Below are 16,137 nucleotides of genomic sequence, written 5' to 3'. Positions count from 1 at the left end.
GCTGATGACTAAGGGAAATATGTTTCCCATATGTAGGGGGAGTAGTGCATGAGGAAGAGAGAAAGTTAACGTGATGCCGGGCCTTAAATTTAAACACCGTTTTTGTCCAGTAAATAGTGCTGCCTTCCATCACTCACGACTCTAAAACTTTTAGAACTGGACTGTACATTCAGTTGGCACGGGAAAAGGGCTATATTTATAGGAGGTTTATTTATAAAGCACGATTTTCTGGACTGTATACTATTTAACACGTGACTTCGCAAACATATCCGCACGAACTAACAGAGAGAGAGAGAGAGAGAGAGAGAGAGAGAGAGAGAGAGAGAGAGAGAGAGAGAGAGAGAGAGAGAGAGCTCCTTTACCACTCCATGAATGAACACTGAGCTGAAGTATCCACTCCTACACTTCAAATTAATCATTAGCTGATTCAAAGCGATGTTTGAATCAACTAACGATTCTTTTTTCAGGAGTATTATTTTTGAGGAAACATTTGTACAATGCAGGTTTTCATGAAGGCTATGACTCACAAAACTGCCAAAATAATTCCATCAGTACTTGCCTTACCGTCACATCTTTCACATTAATCGCCCTGTCGTCTTGGAACATTAATTTATGTGACGCATTTTCCCACCGGCCGTCGAGAAAAAAAGAAAGGAAAAAAAAGAAAACAAAGAAGCGGGGAGGGGTGGGGTCTGGGTAACTATTTGCTTTGAGATGTCAATATCAATACAACCTGTAATACAATTCCTTTTTTGTGCGTGTCAAGATATTGATGACTCTACAACCATCTGCGCAGTTCTTAGCAGAGTTACGGTAGCGAATTCCTCCACAGTTTTTTCCTAGGAAGTCTCGAGCAATTAGTTTAGTCAGTAAGGAGAGACTGTAGTCAGTTGGTCCTAGGTCCTCAAATGACAAACTCCGAAGACCAAGTGTCCCTACACTAAACTGTGGGAACCCCGGTGCGTTGTTGGATATTACTTTTAAAACATGGGATTTGAGTTGGATCGTTTTAAAGGGGCCGTGGACCCAGATTTCAAATGCAACTTGTGCAATAAAGTTTTGGAAGATCCGCTCACAACTCCGTGTGGTCACGTCTTCTGCGCTGGCTGTGTTTTACCATGGGTAGTACAGCAGAGCAGCTGCCCAGTGAAATGCCAAAGGATCTCCACTAAAGAACTGAATCATGTTCTCCCGCTGAAAAACCTGATTCTGAAGTTAGACATAAAGTGTGACAATCATGCTAGAGGCTGCGAGAAAGTGGTGAAGCTTCAGCATCTGGCGGAGCACGCGGAGATGTGCGATTTCTCTCCGGCCAAATGCAGGAATAAGGGATGCAACGAGGTGCTCAACCTGAAAGACATGGATGCCCACATGCGCGAAACGTGTGACTACAGACCAATCGGGATATGTGAAAATGGATGTGGTTTGATGCTCACTCACAAAGAGCAAAAGCTTAACAGCCATTGCTGTTTGAGAGCTCTGAAAGCGCACAACACGGCGCTGCAGGGAAAAGTGGTCAGCCTGGACAAGGAGTTTAAAAAGCAAGCTCTGAAATCGAGTAAAAGAGAAAAATCACTCTTGGCTCAACTCTCCACGGTTCACAACGAACTACAAATGACAGCTCTGAAATATCAGAAGAAATTCACTGAGTATAGTGCTAGAATTGACTCGCTGACCAAGACTCTTGCTCCTCCGTGTAAGGTAAGGGGTCCAAAAACAGTTCTTCAAAGTTATTGTGAGATGTAAGTAGGGTGTCGGAGAACCGTTATTTGAACGTGAATTATAGCCTAATATTTAAAGATCTGCAAACTCTTTACCTGGAGGTATGTCGGGTGTGTAGGTATGTCGGGTGTAGAGGCAAGTCCCTTACTATTTCTGCTGTCCGTTTTTTATTGTACACCATATAAGCTTTTGGTGGGAGATGATTACAAAAAGTTTAGTTTCTTGACCAAACAGAATCTCCTGGAATATACCGTGACTTTATTTAGATTATTTTACCTTTTTTCCCAATGGTTTCCAACGTGATGGACGCTGGTAGGATGGTCGGGAGGGGGGGAAATTTCCCCCTGCCGCGCGTCCAGTCCAGAGACATGTCTGTCAGCTGCAGTCTGAGCCAGCTGGCAGCCTGGGGGAGGGGCAAATGTTTACTGCTTATCCGTACACACGGAGACCCAGGCCACAATTTAACAGCTTAAGGGGTCTCCAGGTCCCCACAACTTTTCGATGAGTTGAATTTTTTTGTTTTGTTTTGTTTTTGTTTTGTTTTCGTTTTTTTTTTGTGGATATGCTTTTAGAACAATATCGTCATCACGCTAGTATTTGAAAATGAGTCCAAAATAAACGTGATGGAATTGAAAATGAGAATACTACTTATAACAGTCATATTGCAGCTAGGCAAACTACCTTACTTACTACTGCGTTTTGTTTTGTGTTCCTTTTTCTTTTAGATGACTCCAGGGGTAAACTATTATATCTTTTTACAAAGCTTTCAAAACTTTCAAACTGTTTTTTTATTAAGGACTTTGAAGGAACTGTAGAAGTAAAACAAATATTTGTACGTCAACCCCAAATTATATTGACAAGAACTGCATTGTCATTGGCTCCACTATTTTTTCTATATTGTCCAAAGAACCCCCCCTTTTGTCCAGATTATTCAGTTTGTTGTGAGGTTATTTGATTTATAAAGACCATATGAAGAATGCAACAGGAAATCACTGGAGTAAAGAAGTATCTCAGATATCTGGGGAGTTGACTTACTTTTGGCATTGTCGTTGAAAGAAAGTAAGGTGAGGTTTAGAAAAGAGGAGAGAAAAAAAAAAATTACAGCAGAATTAAGACAGTTCGTCCTTTGATGTGGTTTTGTCGTATCAGTTTGAAGCCTCTCCTAGATACAAGCAAACAGTGTGAAAAGGAGTGGTCGTCAGGCGTCTTAAGTGCACATGTGGCAGTATCCAGAAGACACAGCCAGCCTTTTGCGGTTGAGAGGGAGGATCAAAACTCCACAGCGCCTGTGTTTTTTTTTTTTGTTTTTTTTTTTAACCGGGCCCCCGAAGTCGCATGTTATCAGTTCCACTGGCATTTACTACTTATATCAGATTCACTCTGGCCCTTTTGGTTCCTAAGGCCTTTGTCAGAACAGGACAAACATCCAGAGCATACAGCTCGTGACAGGTAACCCGGACTGACCGCTCTTTTGAAGAGCACACAGTCCTATCTCGGGCCAAGCAGTGAAAGTGATGAGTGATTGGGTCTGGTGAAGTCTACCAGCCAATCACGGGCCGGCTCAGGGAATGCGGTTTCTCCCGTTGTTCCGAGCGTGCGGTCCATCGGTCTTGGTGATTGTTGACAATTGCTCAGAGGCGTTAGGACTGAGTCAGTGCTATCATAATGAAGATCTGTCATAAGTGGGATCTCTCTCTCTCTCTCTCTGTCTCTCTGTCTCTCTCTCTCTCTCTCTCTGTCTCTCTCTCTCTTGCTCTCTTTCTCTCGCCTGTTTATTTAATGCAGATCTCTCTCCCAGCTGCTGCAGTAAAAGTTAGGACCAGGCTATTTAAAAAAGGGCCTTCTCAGCCTTCATTATTCAGACATGAAACTGTTTTTAAAAATTTTGTCTCATCATTATTGTTTTTGGATAGAAAGTCCACCAGGCCTAAAAATGGATTTTTTTTATACACTAGCTCCCAGGATAGTCAAAATACTTAAGAATTACTGACTTGTCTTTCCTGCTTAGACAAATTAGACAAGTTCTATTCTGGTGGCATGGCTTTTCATGAAGTGAAGGGATAAGGTTGAAGTCAAACGTCGGACTTACCCCCCCCCCCCCCCCCCCCCTTTTATGGTTATCGCCACCCTCGGTCAGTTTTCCCATGAAGCTACGGGCCAGGACACGTTCTCAGGGCCTGGTTTTGACAGGGGGCATGCCTCAGAGGTAAACGTGCGCTGTCTCCTTTCGGCTGGGACGGTTGACGTGACACTGTACATACCACTAATATCTGTTTTATATATAGCGTCTGTATTCTGTGGCGTACAAAATGAGCAGCTGGAACCATGTCCTCAGTAGCTACCCCCCCCCCCCCCCCCCCCCCCCCCACCAAAAAAAAAAAACACCCTAGATTAAGAGCTGACTGTACTGGTTTCCCAGCATTCCACTTGTCGTCCGAGTGTTTAGAGAGGTTTGACGGGAGTATATTAATATACTCTGCAAATGAGGTCAGGACTCTGGGCCTCAAGCCTTAATGCTACTGGTCATCTGACAGCTATTTTACGGAAAGAGCGTTTAAGCCGCCAAGACCTGCGCAGATTTGCAGGATGCGGCGGATCGACTGCGGTGCCCTCAGTCGGCGCGCCTCGAGTTCTCGTCTTTTAGCAACCCCTTCGTTCTTCAACGCAAAGCACGCGAGCGAACAGACAAAGAAAATCAGAAATAAACAAACCCAGCATCAAACTCCAGACTCCTATTTAAAATAACTTTAACGTGCAAGAATGGTTTTACTTAAACGTCCAAACCGCACGCCGTGTAAAAAGTTCAAATTGAATGAGATAAAAGACCCTGTAGATTGGAACCAGTGCGGACGGACTGAATTTCAGCTCATAGATTCCTATCTTCGCATTGTTCGCAGGGTGGGGAGACCAAAGCAGTTACGGCGATTCTCCATCGGGAGTCTGGATCTCTGGGCTTTAACATTGTTGGTGGAAGACCATGCGCAGTAAGTACACAAAGACACCATTACTTACCTCTTTAAGATCAACTCTCTATCAATCTTGTGAAAACGTTTTTTTTTTTTTTTTTGCCTTTAATGTTCTGAGGTTTGTGTTGGTTTATCCTATACTGATTTGGTTCCCTCGATTTGGTTTATTTTGGTTCATGTACCAACCCAGCAATTACTTGACATGGGTGTCGCTTTAAAGATAATTGTTCCGACCACATGGATTTTATGATAATAAACATGTTGGATTGATACTGCAGTGTGGTACACCATCCCTTTGTCTCTTCATTAAGCCCTCAAATGACTTTGCTTCCCAACGCTCAAATATTTTGACTAATTATGCCATTTTGTGGAGTTACCAAAAATAAGGGAGTTGTGGCACCCTAAAAGATTTACATCGTCAGCAAGTATTCTATACGTGGAACTTTTTACGCTGCAGGCGTTTTTCTTCCCCGTTCGTGCGGCAGTCGTGGTGTCCGTATCAGTTTCGAGTGTGTATTGAACTTTTTATTGGCTGTTTTTGTGCGGTTTTGTTCAAAAATAAATCCCGGGACACATTTCTTGTGACCTGGGCCATAAGAGTAAAACTCTGTCAAAACAAAGCTATAAAACATAAGCATTAGAGACTTATTTTAAAATTCCATGATCTTGCAGATTGTGTTGTCTCTCCAGGTCCTTTTCTTGAGCCAAAAACTACATCCAACTGTTGATACCTAAAAGCTCTCTTGCTTTTATATGCGTGGCTCTGTTTAATTTGTATAATTATCTGGATGAATTTCAACAGAAGTCACAATAACAGATGCAGTCAGGCAGTGTCTGATACGTGGAGTTTTCACTCTTGACGTTGTGCTAACGCGAGGGAAAGAGGGTCAGCCGCTAACGACTGGCAAAGTTAATGGACTGCTTTTGTGGCCACGGGCTAAGTACAGTAACTTGCCTTTCTGCCTCCGCATGGTAAATGTTGCATAGCAGCCGTTCACTCCACTAACGAGACGCGTCACGTGTCATGACATTCCAAATGCACTCTGGGCATTGTGGGGAAAGAAGAAAAGAAAACGGGAGTGTCCTCCAGTAAACAAGCGTGTTGTTGTGTTGGGAGAAATAGAGGAAGCAGACCTGAAGTAATTAACGACAGCGTTCCCAGCTTGACTTCCGCGGTTTCTCAAGTATGCCATTAAAACTGCAGCTCGGTGTCACAGGGCTTTGGCACGGAGCAGTCTCCGTTTTGATGTGGTGAGAGGAACATCTGAAGAGGTTGGCTGTGATTTCGTCAACCCTCACACGCCCCCCCACCCCCCTCCCCGCCCCCTCCCTGCCCCCTCCCCACACTGTCCCACACTGTCAGGTCACGTTCTTCTGGGACGGACCGGAAAAACACAAGAAAACTGCCCATCAAAATCGTGCCAAACAACGTGCCCAGTCACCACTTGACTCGACTCTAATGGTTGCCCCGCTGATCTGGGATGTCGCTCAATTGGCAAGGGTATCTGGCCGGGCATCTGGCAGGTCATTTGGCACGGCAAGTCTTTCAGTGTGGCCCAGCATTAACACGGCGTGCACCTGCATCCGCTCGCCTGTTGTTTTGGGGATGTTGAGTCCCACTGAGAGTCATCAGGTTAACTAGGGTGCGTTGATAACTGCCTTTTCCCCACATCTGGAAGGACTGGATGGAGGGTTTTTTTTGGAGGCTTTCCACCCAGCACCACCTGATTGGTGATAAAGATGCTTGATTTTTTTTTTTTAACACAATATCCTGAGGACTCTTTTAACTAGGTTAGGTTGCTTTTATGAGAGTGTTAGGCAACCAAGTCAATAGCTCACCCCCCACCCCCCCCCCCCTCCTTGTTTCTCTTGTTTTTCTACAAAAAGTCAAATTTAGAGCAGAACATCTTTGGACAAAACCATTAGATTTAGATTCAGAAACGTGTACCGTAGTTCTGAAAAATCTTTTGTTCTCTGAAATACGGATAGCATTGGACTCTCATTGGTCCTCCATAAATTTCTCAATTAAAACCTGTGTAATTGTTTTAACAGTCGTGTGCTCAGTACGCAATGTAATGTGAGTATCGCCCATGCTGATTGGCTGTCGTTGAATTTCAGGACAACGAAGACGGGAGTTCGAATGAAGGCATCTTTGTGTCAAAGATTGTGGAGAACGGACCAGCAGATAAAGAAGGTGGTCTCCAGATCCACGACAGGATTATGGAGGTCAGTAGAGAGTTTGTGATGCCACGTTGCATTTCTCTTAAGGCGTGAACTGGCTGAGCAGGCTCATATTCCTGGTGGTTTTTGTTGTGTTTCTTTTTTATGCGTTCTGAACAAAAAACCTAAAGGCGGTGTCGTCAAATGGTAAAACAAAAACAAACCTGGTTCAGATATACTCTGCAGATCAAAACCACTGTCAGATCTCATCAGAACACATTACCTCAGTGTGACTCACAGCCAATCAGGGAGCAGGATTATACTGACATCACTTTGTAATATTATGATACTATAGAGATATAGACGTCAGTCCAACAGGTGAGTAAATACTATTGGATTGCTTTCGTTGTGTGTGAGAACAGATTGCGTTTACTGGGCTGTGAGCAAATATTTAGTGACAGGGTTTCTCTTAGGAGAATCTCTCTTTCTCTATATCTCTCTCTCTCTGTCTCTCATCTTTACATAAACTTCTGCAGTGTAAAAGTCACATCTTTCTGGGGGTTATTTTTGAGGGTTGTCAGAGAGAGTTAACTCTACAAAGGTTGCCTTTATAGTTGTGTGAACCTAAGTGTGTAACAACGGATACATTGAGTTCAGACGTTAAATGTAATAAATGTGTTATTGTATGCCTTGAGTTGGTGGTCGCTGCCCCCCGAAATTGTTAAAACTATGTTAATGTAAATATTTTTCCAAGTGTAGTCATAGCATCGGTCAAGGGCTTGATTCAGTCTCCTGCGAGTACTTGTAGGAAAGGGGTTATTTTTTCCTCAAGATTAAGTCACGGTTATTGCTTTAGGGGTCGTAAATTTATCCATCCTATTTCTGTTCATTCTGCTAGATTCAATGAAAATGTGTGTCCCAAAAAAAAAAAAAAAAAAAAGATAAATTAAAAAAAACCTGAAACGCCCTGCATTTCAACACACCCTAGATGACATAGCATCAACAAATGCTTGGCATCTTACATTTCATTAAAAAAATGTACCTTTAGCTTCTCTAACACTGGACAAGCTGAGCCACCAACACCAACAGCAATTGAGCTGGCGCCTGCTGACTTAAGACCAGTAAAGTGGCCTTACTGGAGAGTCTGCGAGGCCGAGATTATCACTGGTGTTGGGTGGATAGGCGATGGTGTTCGCTGAGAGACGAAAAGCGGCCGTAACGAAGCGATGGAGTTATTGTTGCTATTTAGGGCAAGATGTGCAAGAGGTATTGCCTTTTCAACGTTGTCAGGTTTAAGCGAGAAGACGTATTTGCTTTAGGTCGGCAGAGAACCTTCGGCGTCAGCCCTCCCTTTGTCCTCCCGTGTTGAATGGGCGAGAAACCGCTGTCTTCGGTTATGTCGAGGAGAACTGAGATGGTTTTTTGAGAGGGTTTTTTTTTTGAGAGGGTTTTTTTTTTTTGTAATGTTCAGAATTCATCTTCGTTCATCCTAAAAGAAAGGGAGATGTGGGGGTTTTTTTTGCTCGAGGATGGTGTAGCACTATGCTGTGATTTTTTTTTGTTTTTTTGGTGTCCTCCTGTATTGTGCGATGCAAGCTTAGTCAGTTCGTATGACTGGAAAATGGAAAACTTTTGGGAGGAGGAACAGGACGTGCAGTGCCTGAGGATTCTGTTAACTGACCCTCAAACTGCATCAGTGAGAGAACAGAACCTTAATTAAACAAAACTTCCCACCTGCATTCAAAAAAAGGCCCTGACAAAGTGCAGTCACTCCATCCCTTTAGAGGTGCTCTCAGGATAAAGACTGATATGATTGAAATACGAGCTTTGAAAGCCTTACAAGAAGCCCTCTAACCAGGCTCCTTTTTTTTCTCCCCTCCTCTAAACCCTTATAAAAACTGTTCTTTCCTTTCAAAACTATGAAATTTGTGTTCTTTGTAATCCGTAGATGACACCTGAGACAGTGGTGTGCTTACCTGGGTATTGTTAGAATGGAAGATACTTAAGAGAATAGACAGGATACTTAACCCAGCCTGTTTCTCATGCTCCGGGTGCAGCCTAACCCCCCCCCCCCCCCCCCTTCTCTAATTACCATGTCTTGAGAAATGATTATCTGTAGAAATTTAATCAAGAGAGAAAAAAAAAGATATTATGGAAATGCTACCGGCAGTCTTGTGTACTCTTCGATTTAAGAAGCTAAACCAACAGGCTGTAGTCTTGCCCTGTTCTTCTTCCTTTTTTTTTTCTTTTTTTTCTCTTTTTTTTTTTTTCCCTTGCACAGTGTGCACAGCTGGAGTTTGCATTTTTGAAATCTGTGCCACCAGAAGCCTCCGGGACTCAAGACTCCTCTGTTTCTCTCCTCTGTCTGTTTTTTCTCCTTTTCTTTCCACTCATTTCTGCTCGAACTACCTGTCCAATTCTCCTATCTGCTGTTCAACAAGATTAGGTTACACCCTAATTACCAGCCGATTTGTCGTGTGAATTTTATCACAGTACAGCAGTTGGGTTTGTGTTTGGGAGCATGTTGAGTCTTAGTCTGTAGATATAGGCTAGACCTGTCAGATTTTGTTTCAAAGGTATGTTAAATTATTAATCTGGTCACTGTCATTCGTTACATGACACGTTAATATTTAACATAGTAGGGATAGAGTGCTTGCATGGGAAGATGCATTGAAAACTTAAAATGAATTTCATCGTTTACTTGTAAGAATCATTTAAGAGGTTTGTCCGTGTGTGTTGTTCTCATTACGTACTGTCTCATTCTGTACTCATCAAAGTGTAATGGATTTAACAAGTCTGAAGTAGTGTCACAATGACAGCAGTTTTCCTAATGAAAGTGTTAACCCTGAAGTCTTTTCACGTGATTGACTTGCGTCATGTAACAGACCTGTGGTTATATCATACAGTGCGAACTAATCTCTAGTGTTTCTGAGGGTTTTTGTTTTTTTTTTTTCCCCACCTTTTTACTAAATTTGATTTGCCTTGTGTACGTGGTCCCTATAACCGCATTATATCACGAGCAGCTTTGTGAAAAATAGGAGTACATTATGTAAAACACCGTTTATGCATCATCACAAAGCATCTTGCCAAGAGGATCATCTGGTCCATATTAATGGGGCCAAATAACAGGCAGAGAGAGAGAGAGAGAGAGAGAGAGAAAGAGAAAGAGAGAGAGTGAGAGAAAGAAAGAAACGGTGTTCTCATTTTACACCTAATGATCTAAAAAAAAAAAAAAAAACCCAAAACTTAATATCTAACGTTTCTATGCAAAATATAGGGAACTGCATCCACACAGGGTCTTCGGCGTTCCCGTCTCAGTAGCGTTAGTTCTCGAAAGGTTTCACATAGGTACGTAACACGTCCACACAGAGATCCGGAGGCTCTCCGCAACTCTGTGGAGGAATGCCATGGCAGATGTCCCTGTTTAGGAGCGAAGGAGGCTCAGATGAATCAGCCCGTGAATGGTTCCTTGTTCTACACAGACCTTTTCTCATAAAAAACCTGGAGCTGTGTTTGCTTTCGCTTGCTCTCCGCAAGCTGAAAAATCTGCAGTTTTCTTTCTTTTTTTTTTTTTTTCTTTCTGCAGTAACACTATTTGCCTGCGAAAAGGCTCAATAAATACGTTTGAGTGGATTAAATGTGGTGTTTGCACATGGGTGGGGTGAGGGGGAGGGGTCTCAGTGTTTGGCCTTATCCTGAAACAGAACTTTTGATTTTTTAGCAGACAGATATTGGAGACCAAAACAATTCCTCAGCTGAAAAGATGATCTTGCTCTCAAGTATGTATGTGTTTGGATGTTGACGATTTGTTCTCCCCCCTTTTTTTTATTGTTTCTTATTTAAAACCTTATCATTTTGTTCAATTTGATCCGTGGTGTGACACCTGGAATATTTAAGTCAGTGGTTTGGATTTGTAGATGGGTGTAGGTGCAGCTTTGCCTCCCCTTTGGCAATTACTTTACATATTTGTCTAGACAGTGAGGCCAATCCACATGGCTGTCTTTGTGTCGTTCATTCTGAGGCAGTCAAATGAATGTCTGCTGGTGTCCCGGTGAACAGGGATGCTCTTGTGGTGAGCAGTGGGAGAGAGCTGAGGTATGGGAGTGGGAAGAGACCGGGTTGACATAGACTGCGGTTGTAAATATCACCTTGTAAAAAACCCTACAAACACTCACAGGTCAAAGAGGGCGAACAACGACTAGCTCTTAAAAGTGCCACTTCTGCTCTGATTCCCAGAGGTCTTAGCGACTGCGGCCTCTCCGTAGTGCCCGAAGCGCGGTCAAGGGAAAACACTGAACCCTCATCAATACCAAACTCCTTCTGATCCATCCAAAAGGTCTTCGTAATAGACTTTTACATACTATGTAAATTTCCATAATATGTTTTTTTTTTTTTTTTTTTTTTTTTTTTTTTTCAGTCGTTGATATTCAGCTCTTTCCCGGCACTCGTTCAAAAAAGTCAGAAGAGATAAGAGAGTGCTCTCTCGCAGAGGGTTTGGCAGGCGCCCTTCAGCGCAGGGGGTATCTGAATTTGAGAAGTGACACCCACTCTTGCTTATCTCCCCATGACTACCGAACTGTGAGGTTACCCACGGGGCACTTAAGACCTCACACCTTCCCCGAGTTATTTTAGTGAGGACTGGGTTTCAGGCACGTTGCTGACTGGGCAGGCCTGGGGAAAGAGGGTCCGACCGAAACGCGGAGCGGCGAGACCTGATTGAAATGGCGATTTGGCGTTAGTATGCAGATGAGTCCTCGCTCCTTTTGAAGTGCAGGTGTTAGCATTCACCACAGCCGCTGCCGAGAGAGAGAGGAAAAGAGAGAGGGAGAGAAGTAAAGAGAGAGACCCTACTGATTTCTTTGGACAGTTTGAACAAAAATAGGAGGGAAATCTGGAATGAGGCTACACCCATTTATAGCTAACAGAAAAGAACTGAGCCAAGCCTGTGCTTTATCTTTTTCTCATTGGATTTAATTCAACAAACTTAAAAACAAATCTTCATGGTCTTTATTAGCAAGTTTTTAAACAAACAAAAACGCTATTTAGCGAGGCAACTCTTCAAAAAGAAGGATTGACGAAGGCTTAGCAGTTTTCACTTCTTTTTTTTTTCCTTTCTTTCTTCTCTTTTCTCCATTTGGAAGCGGACAGAACAAAGCGAACTGCATTAAGCTTTTGTTTAGTCGCCGAGTTTCGCATTGATCTAGAGCTTGTTTTGTGTTGTGTAACGAGCATAAACCGTTTCATTAAGGAGCTTAAAGCTCTGCCAATTCACCATCCCCTGTAATAAGTGTCAAAACATCTCTGTGGAGTGTGTGTGTGTGTGTGTGTGTGTGTGTGTGTGTGTGTGTGTGTGTATGTTTAGTGCAGATACCACAAATTGAGCCCCACTCTGGGATACCTCCATGACCTGGTGTCAGGGCAGCACAGTATGAGGTGTGCAGTTCCACTCTTCTCTGCTGCTAATGAGTTGTCAGAGCACATGTCGTCCAAACCACGACATGTGTCACAAGGTCCTCGCGTTATTCTTGACCCAAAGACTCGAAGAACAGAGATGGCAGGTTTTTTTTTTTTTTTTCCAAAGAGGGATCACATGTTGTTTGGCATCCAACGGCAAGAAACAGGCCTTTGTGTGGGACCTTTATTAGATTTGGGCCCCTGTGCTGCCTGTCTCTCTCTCTCTCTCTCTCTCTCTCTCTCTCTCTCTCTCTCTCTCTCTTTCTCACTCTCTCACTCTCTCTTTTCTGACTGGATCTGCAAGAGTGCTTTACAGGGCCTGTAGTCCCAGCTGAGAGACGCATTCCAGCCTTCCCTGGCTTGACGAACATAAGACATTAAATCCAATGGAACTCTTAAAGGAGCCATAATCAGCTTCTGCTGGTGGCTGCTGTGTACCCCGGGATAGAATGGCCAGCTTTGTGGTGGAGGAGCAAAAGCTGCTCACTGGGAGATCTGGACAAACATCTCTTTGTTTTCCATATATCCATCATACATGTTAAAAAATTAGTGTGAGCTCGGGGTATGTTTCTCTCTCTCTGTGTGTGTGTGTGTGTGTGTGTGTGTGTGTTTGTGTGTGTCTAAAACAGGATTTGTAAAATATAACATTTTCCTTCTCAGAGCAGAACTGCCCGATCATGGTTCCCGTGGAGACAGGTAGTCTAGCTCACTGTAAATATCTTTTCTCTTTCAGGGCAAACTTTTTTTTTTTTTAAAAAAAGCTTTTGCCTTTTCCTTATTTATAGAACTCGTTGGCTTAATTTATGACCTCTAAAAGGTTTAGGGAGCAGAAATAGGCAGGTATAATTAAGGCTAATTGTCTTGCCAATCAATCACCGGCCTTGAGTAAACATATCAGTAACAATAGTCTCAGGTTGCCTTGACCAGCTGTTCTATCCTTCTGCTGCTAACAGCCCCTCCATGTGGACTGCCCAGGGTCTCCCTAATTAACTACCCTCAATTAAACACTAATAGCCTGATTAACAGACCCTTGGCTATACTGCAATAGCCGGTCGTTTCCTCCTGGTTGCCCTCAGTAATGCATCCTGGTTTGAGAGTGTTAATCACTGTGGAGTGTCCAGCTGGGGGGGGTGGGGGGGGGGGGGGTGTTGTGGGATTGGAGACCAGAGCTCAGTCATTCCTGGTCTTTGGTCCTACCCTCAAAATCTGGCATGATTGATTGTTTTGGAAAAGGCCTTTGTCTGTGGCATGGGTTTTTGATTATTTCGTCTGTGGCTAATGTAAAGTCAAATCCAGGAGGAGCAGCCATTTGAGAAGGGTTCGGTGCCGTAAAAAATGGCTCAAAGGAGACACGGGCAAAAGATGTTAACTTATGGCTGAAAGCATCAGAATAAATCAAATCTCTTTATGTTCTCTCTTTTTTTTTTTGCATGGCGGTAGATGCTCGGATGTTAAATTTTTATTTGTAAAGCAGTAATCGTTTTATAGCAGCCAGGCTTCTGTGTGGAGAATTTAACAGATGGAGAAACGTCAGCTTTTTGTTCCCCAAACGCAGTCGCAGGGAGACGATTTCTTTACGATTCCGTTCACTTTTATGGTGATACATGAACAAATTCTTCTTGTTTTAATAACTTGGATCCCGTTTTTTTTTTTTTTTTTTTTTTTCCGGAATGTTCTGCAGTAAATGGTCTCATTGAAACAACTATACTGTCATATAAGAAGAGTTTCTACTATATTTTAACGGCCATTTCATGATCCAACATTAAAGTCCTCTTCTCGTTCTAGAAGCTTTCGGCCCACCTCCCTCATTTCCACTCATAAATCAACATGTGCAGGTTCCATTCTTGTGTGCTTTTTCCTTTAGATGGAAAAACTGTGCATTGTTGGGTGCTTGTGGACTTTCAGTAACGCTTGATGCCTTTGTAATTTTGCGCTATGCATTTCAGCCCATCTCTGTCCATTGTAAGTAATCCCATTGATGTGCAGCTGTGTATTAATGTACACAGCTTAGCGAATTAGTATATATCCACTGTTGTTGGGACCTCACTCTGCCTTTGAGCATGGGGAAATTGAAGTGGGTGTACACACTAAAAACCTCAAAGCCGTTGAGCATTTTCCTATTGTGGGTTAGCAGTCAGTCTGAGTGCTTGTCTCATTGTAGCCAGGCCCAGCTTTCTGCATTTCTCAGGGATCTTCCAGGACTGAGGAAGGGAATTGATGAATTTCTTTACTCTGGACTAAAAGAGAAAACAGTCTTAGGGCAGTTGCATGTGCACGAGACATCCCAGAATGCCGATGGAGCAGTACAAAGGACACATGATTAGGTTGGGTTTTTGCTGATTGTACAGCTTCGTAGCGGCCCAATCCCATATCGTCAAACTCTCTCTCTCTCTCTCCCTGTCTCTGTCTCTTTTTCCCTCTCTCTCTTTCTCTCGTTCAATGATCTTGACAACATCCACTGCTTTACAATTTCACTGTTCTTCTTCTGGAGCAGCTTTTTTTCAAGCGCGGTCTGAATAAGCACTCTTTTCACACTTCAACAAAGTGGAACCGGCTACCGCCGCGCTCCCTTCTGATGCTAATGTGTGCAAATACTATTTCATTGTTCCTTAGTCTGGTCGTCGACGCCGCAGGCCTCGTTGGCTTCCCTCCCCTTATCATCCCGCTGAGAGAGATGTCTCCCTTTCAAATTTACCTCCATTGGTTGATTCAAGACTTCCTATTGCTTTTAAAAGGCACACAGAGAAATTGTAAACCCAGTTGCACAAAAAAAAAAAAAAAAAAGAGCAGAAGAGGATGAAATTCATGTCTTAGACAGGACAACTTTTGCGAGACCGCAGTGGTAACAGAAGTCTGCTCATGTCATCTGGTTATGAAAATGTAGAAATACAGGGACCCAAGACCTCTTGTGTGTTTGCATCGTTATCCTCAGTAGGGTGCCTTTTCCCTTTTTTTCTTAATCTTTTTTTCTTTTTGTTTGTTTTCTCTCAAGCAAACATCGACACAGCTCTAAACAAAAACCGTCGCTCCCTGTTTTGTTTGCCAGAGATGTTTCGTTTTCAGATAAACACCGATAATGAATGCCGATTCCGTAACAGACACCCACTCGCTGGTTGCTTTCGTCTCCTCGCCGTATGTTTCAATCTACGGTTGAAAAGGTCAGGTTGGCGAATTCCCCGTACTCTTGATACATGATAGCGGTAAGTCAGGATAAATAATTCCTAGGCAAGCCACAGCCAGAGACCACCGACTGAGAACTTACAATCCAGCACCAAGGTCAATGTCAGAGTGCCAAGTGACGGGAGTGTTAACCTCCAGAACAACTGGGAACATTTTGAGGAGCATTAGACCGTAACAGCAGGTTAAAGCACCATATAACTAGCCGTGATGTTTCATAGCATTTATCTGTTCTCTCTTTTTTGTGGAATGATGGAATGGATATGAGCGTTCTTTCACCGTGTCATAATGGCGGGTATTCCCATGCTTTGATTGACAGTTGCAGGTGGCGGAGAATGCCCTTTTTAAATTAGTGTATATTTGCTCCTTAGAAGTTCACAGAGAGATTGTTTTCTCCTCTCTCAGATTCTCAGAAACAAGAGAGAGAAAAAAGGAGCTCGGCAGAACTGGGGGATTGTCCAGGAAATTAAAATTCTGAGTAATCCAAGTACATTATTTAACCCCAAATGTGTGTCAGTTTTACACAATCAGTCATTGTGAAGTAATGTGGAGTCAAACTCAACAAAGTAGATCAGGTTTTCCCCAAGTTTTCATTTAACTCTTTCTAAGTCGTTATTTAGCAAAATTATTTAACTTTTCCCTTTTTTGTGTGTGTGTG

The 16,137-nt window shown here is 43.0% G+C and overlaps 1 protein-coding gene across 1 annotated transcript in view; it reads left to right on the top strand.

Moving 5' to 3' along the window:
- The first annotated feature begins 987 nt into the window (after nt 1-987).
- pdzrn3b (PDZ domain containing RING finger 3b) overlaps nt 988-16,137 on the top strand; it is an 84,850-nt gene continuing 69,700 nt past the window's right edge. Inside the window, exons 1-3 of the mRNA XM_030777439.1 lie at nt 988-1,701; nt 4,620-4,706; nt 6,807-6,914. Coding sequence (XP_030633299.1) covers nt 988-1,701; nt 4,620-4,706; nt 6,807-6,914 — 909 coding nt within the window. The remainder of the gene's footprint in view (nt 1,702-4,619; nt 4,707-6,806; nt 6,915-16,137) is intronic.

Source organism: Chanos chanos, chromosome 6 (assembly GCF_902362185.1).
Source record: "Chanos chanos chromosome 6, fChaCha1.1, whole genome shotgun sequence".
NCBI lineage: Eukaryota > Metazoa > Chordata > Actinopteri > Gonorynchiformes > Chanidae > Chanos > Chanos chanos.
Note: the sequence above shows the minus strand (reverse complement) of the source record. Positions and strands in the feature narration are given on the sequence as shown.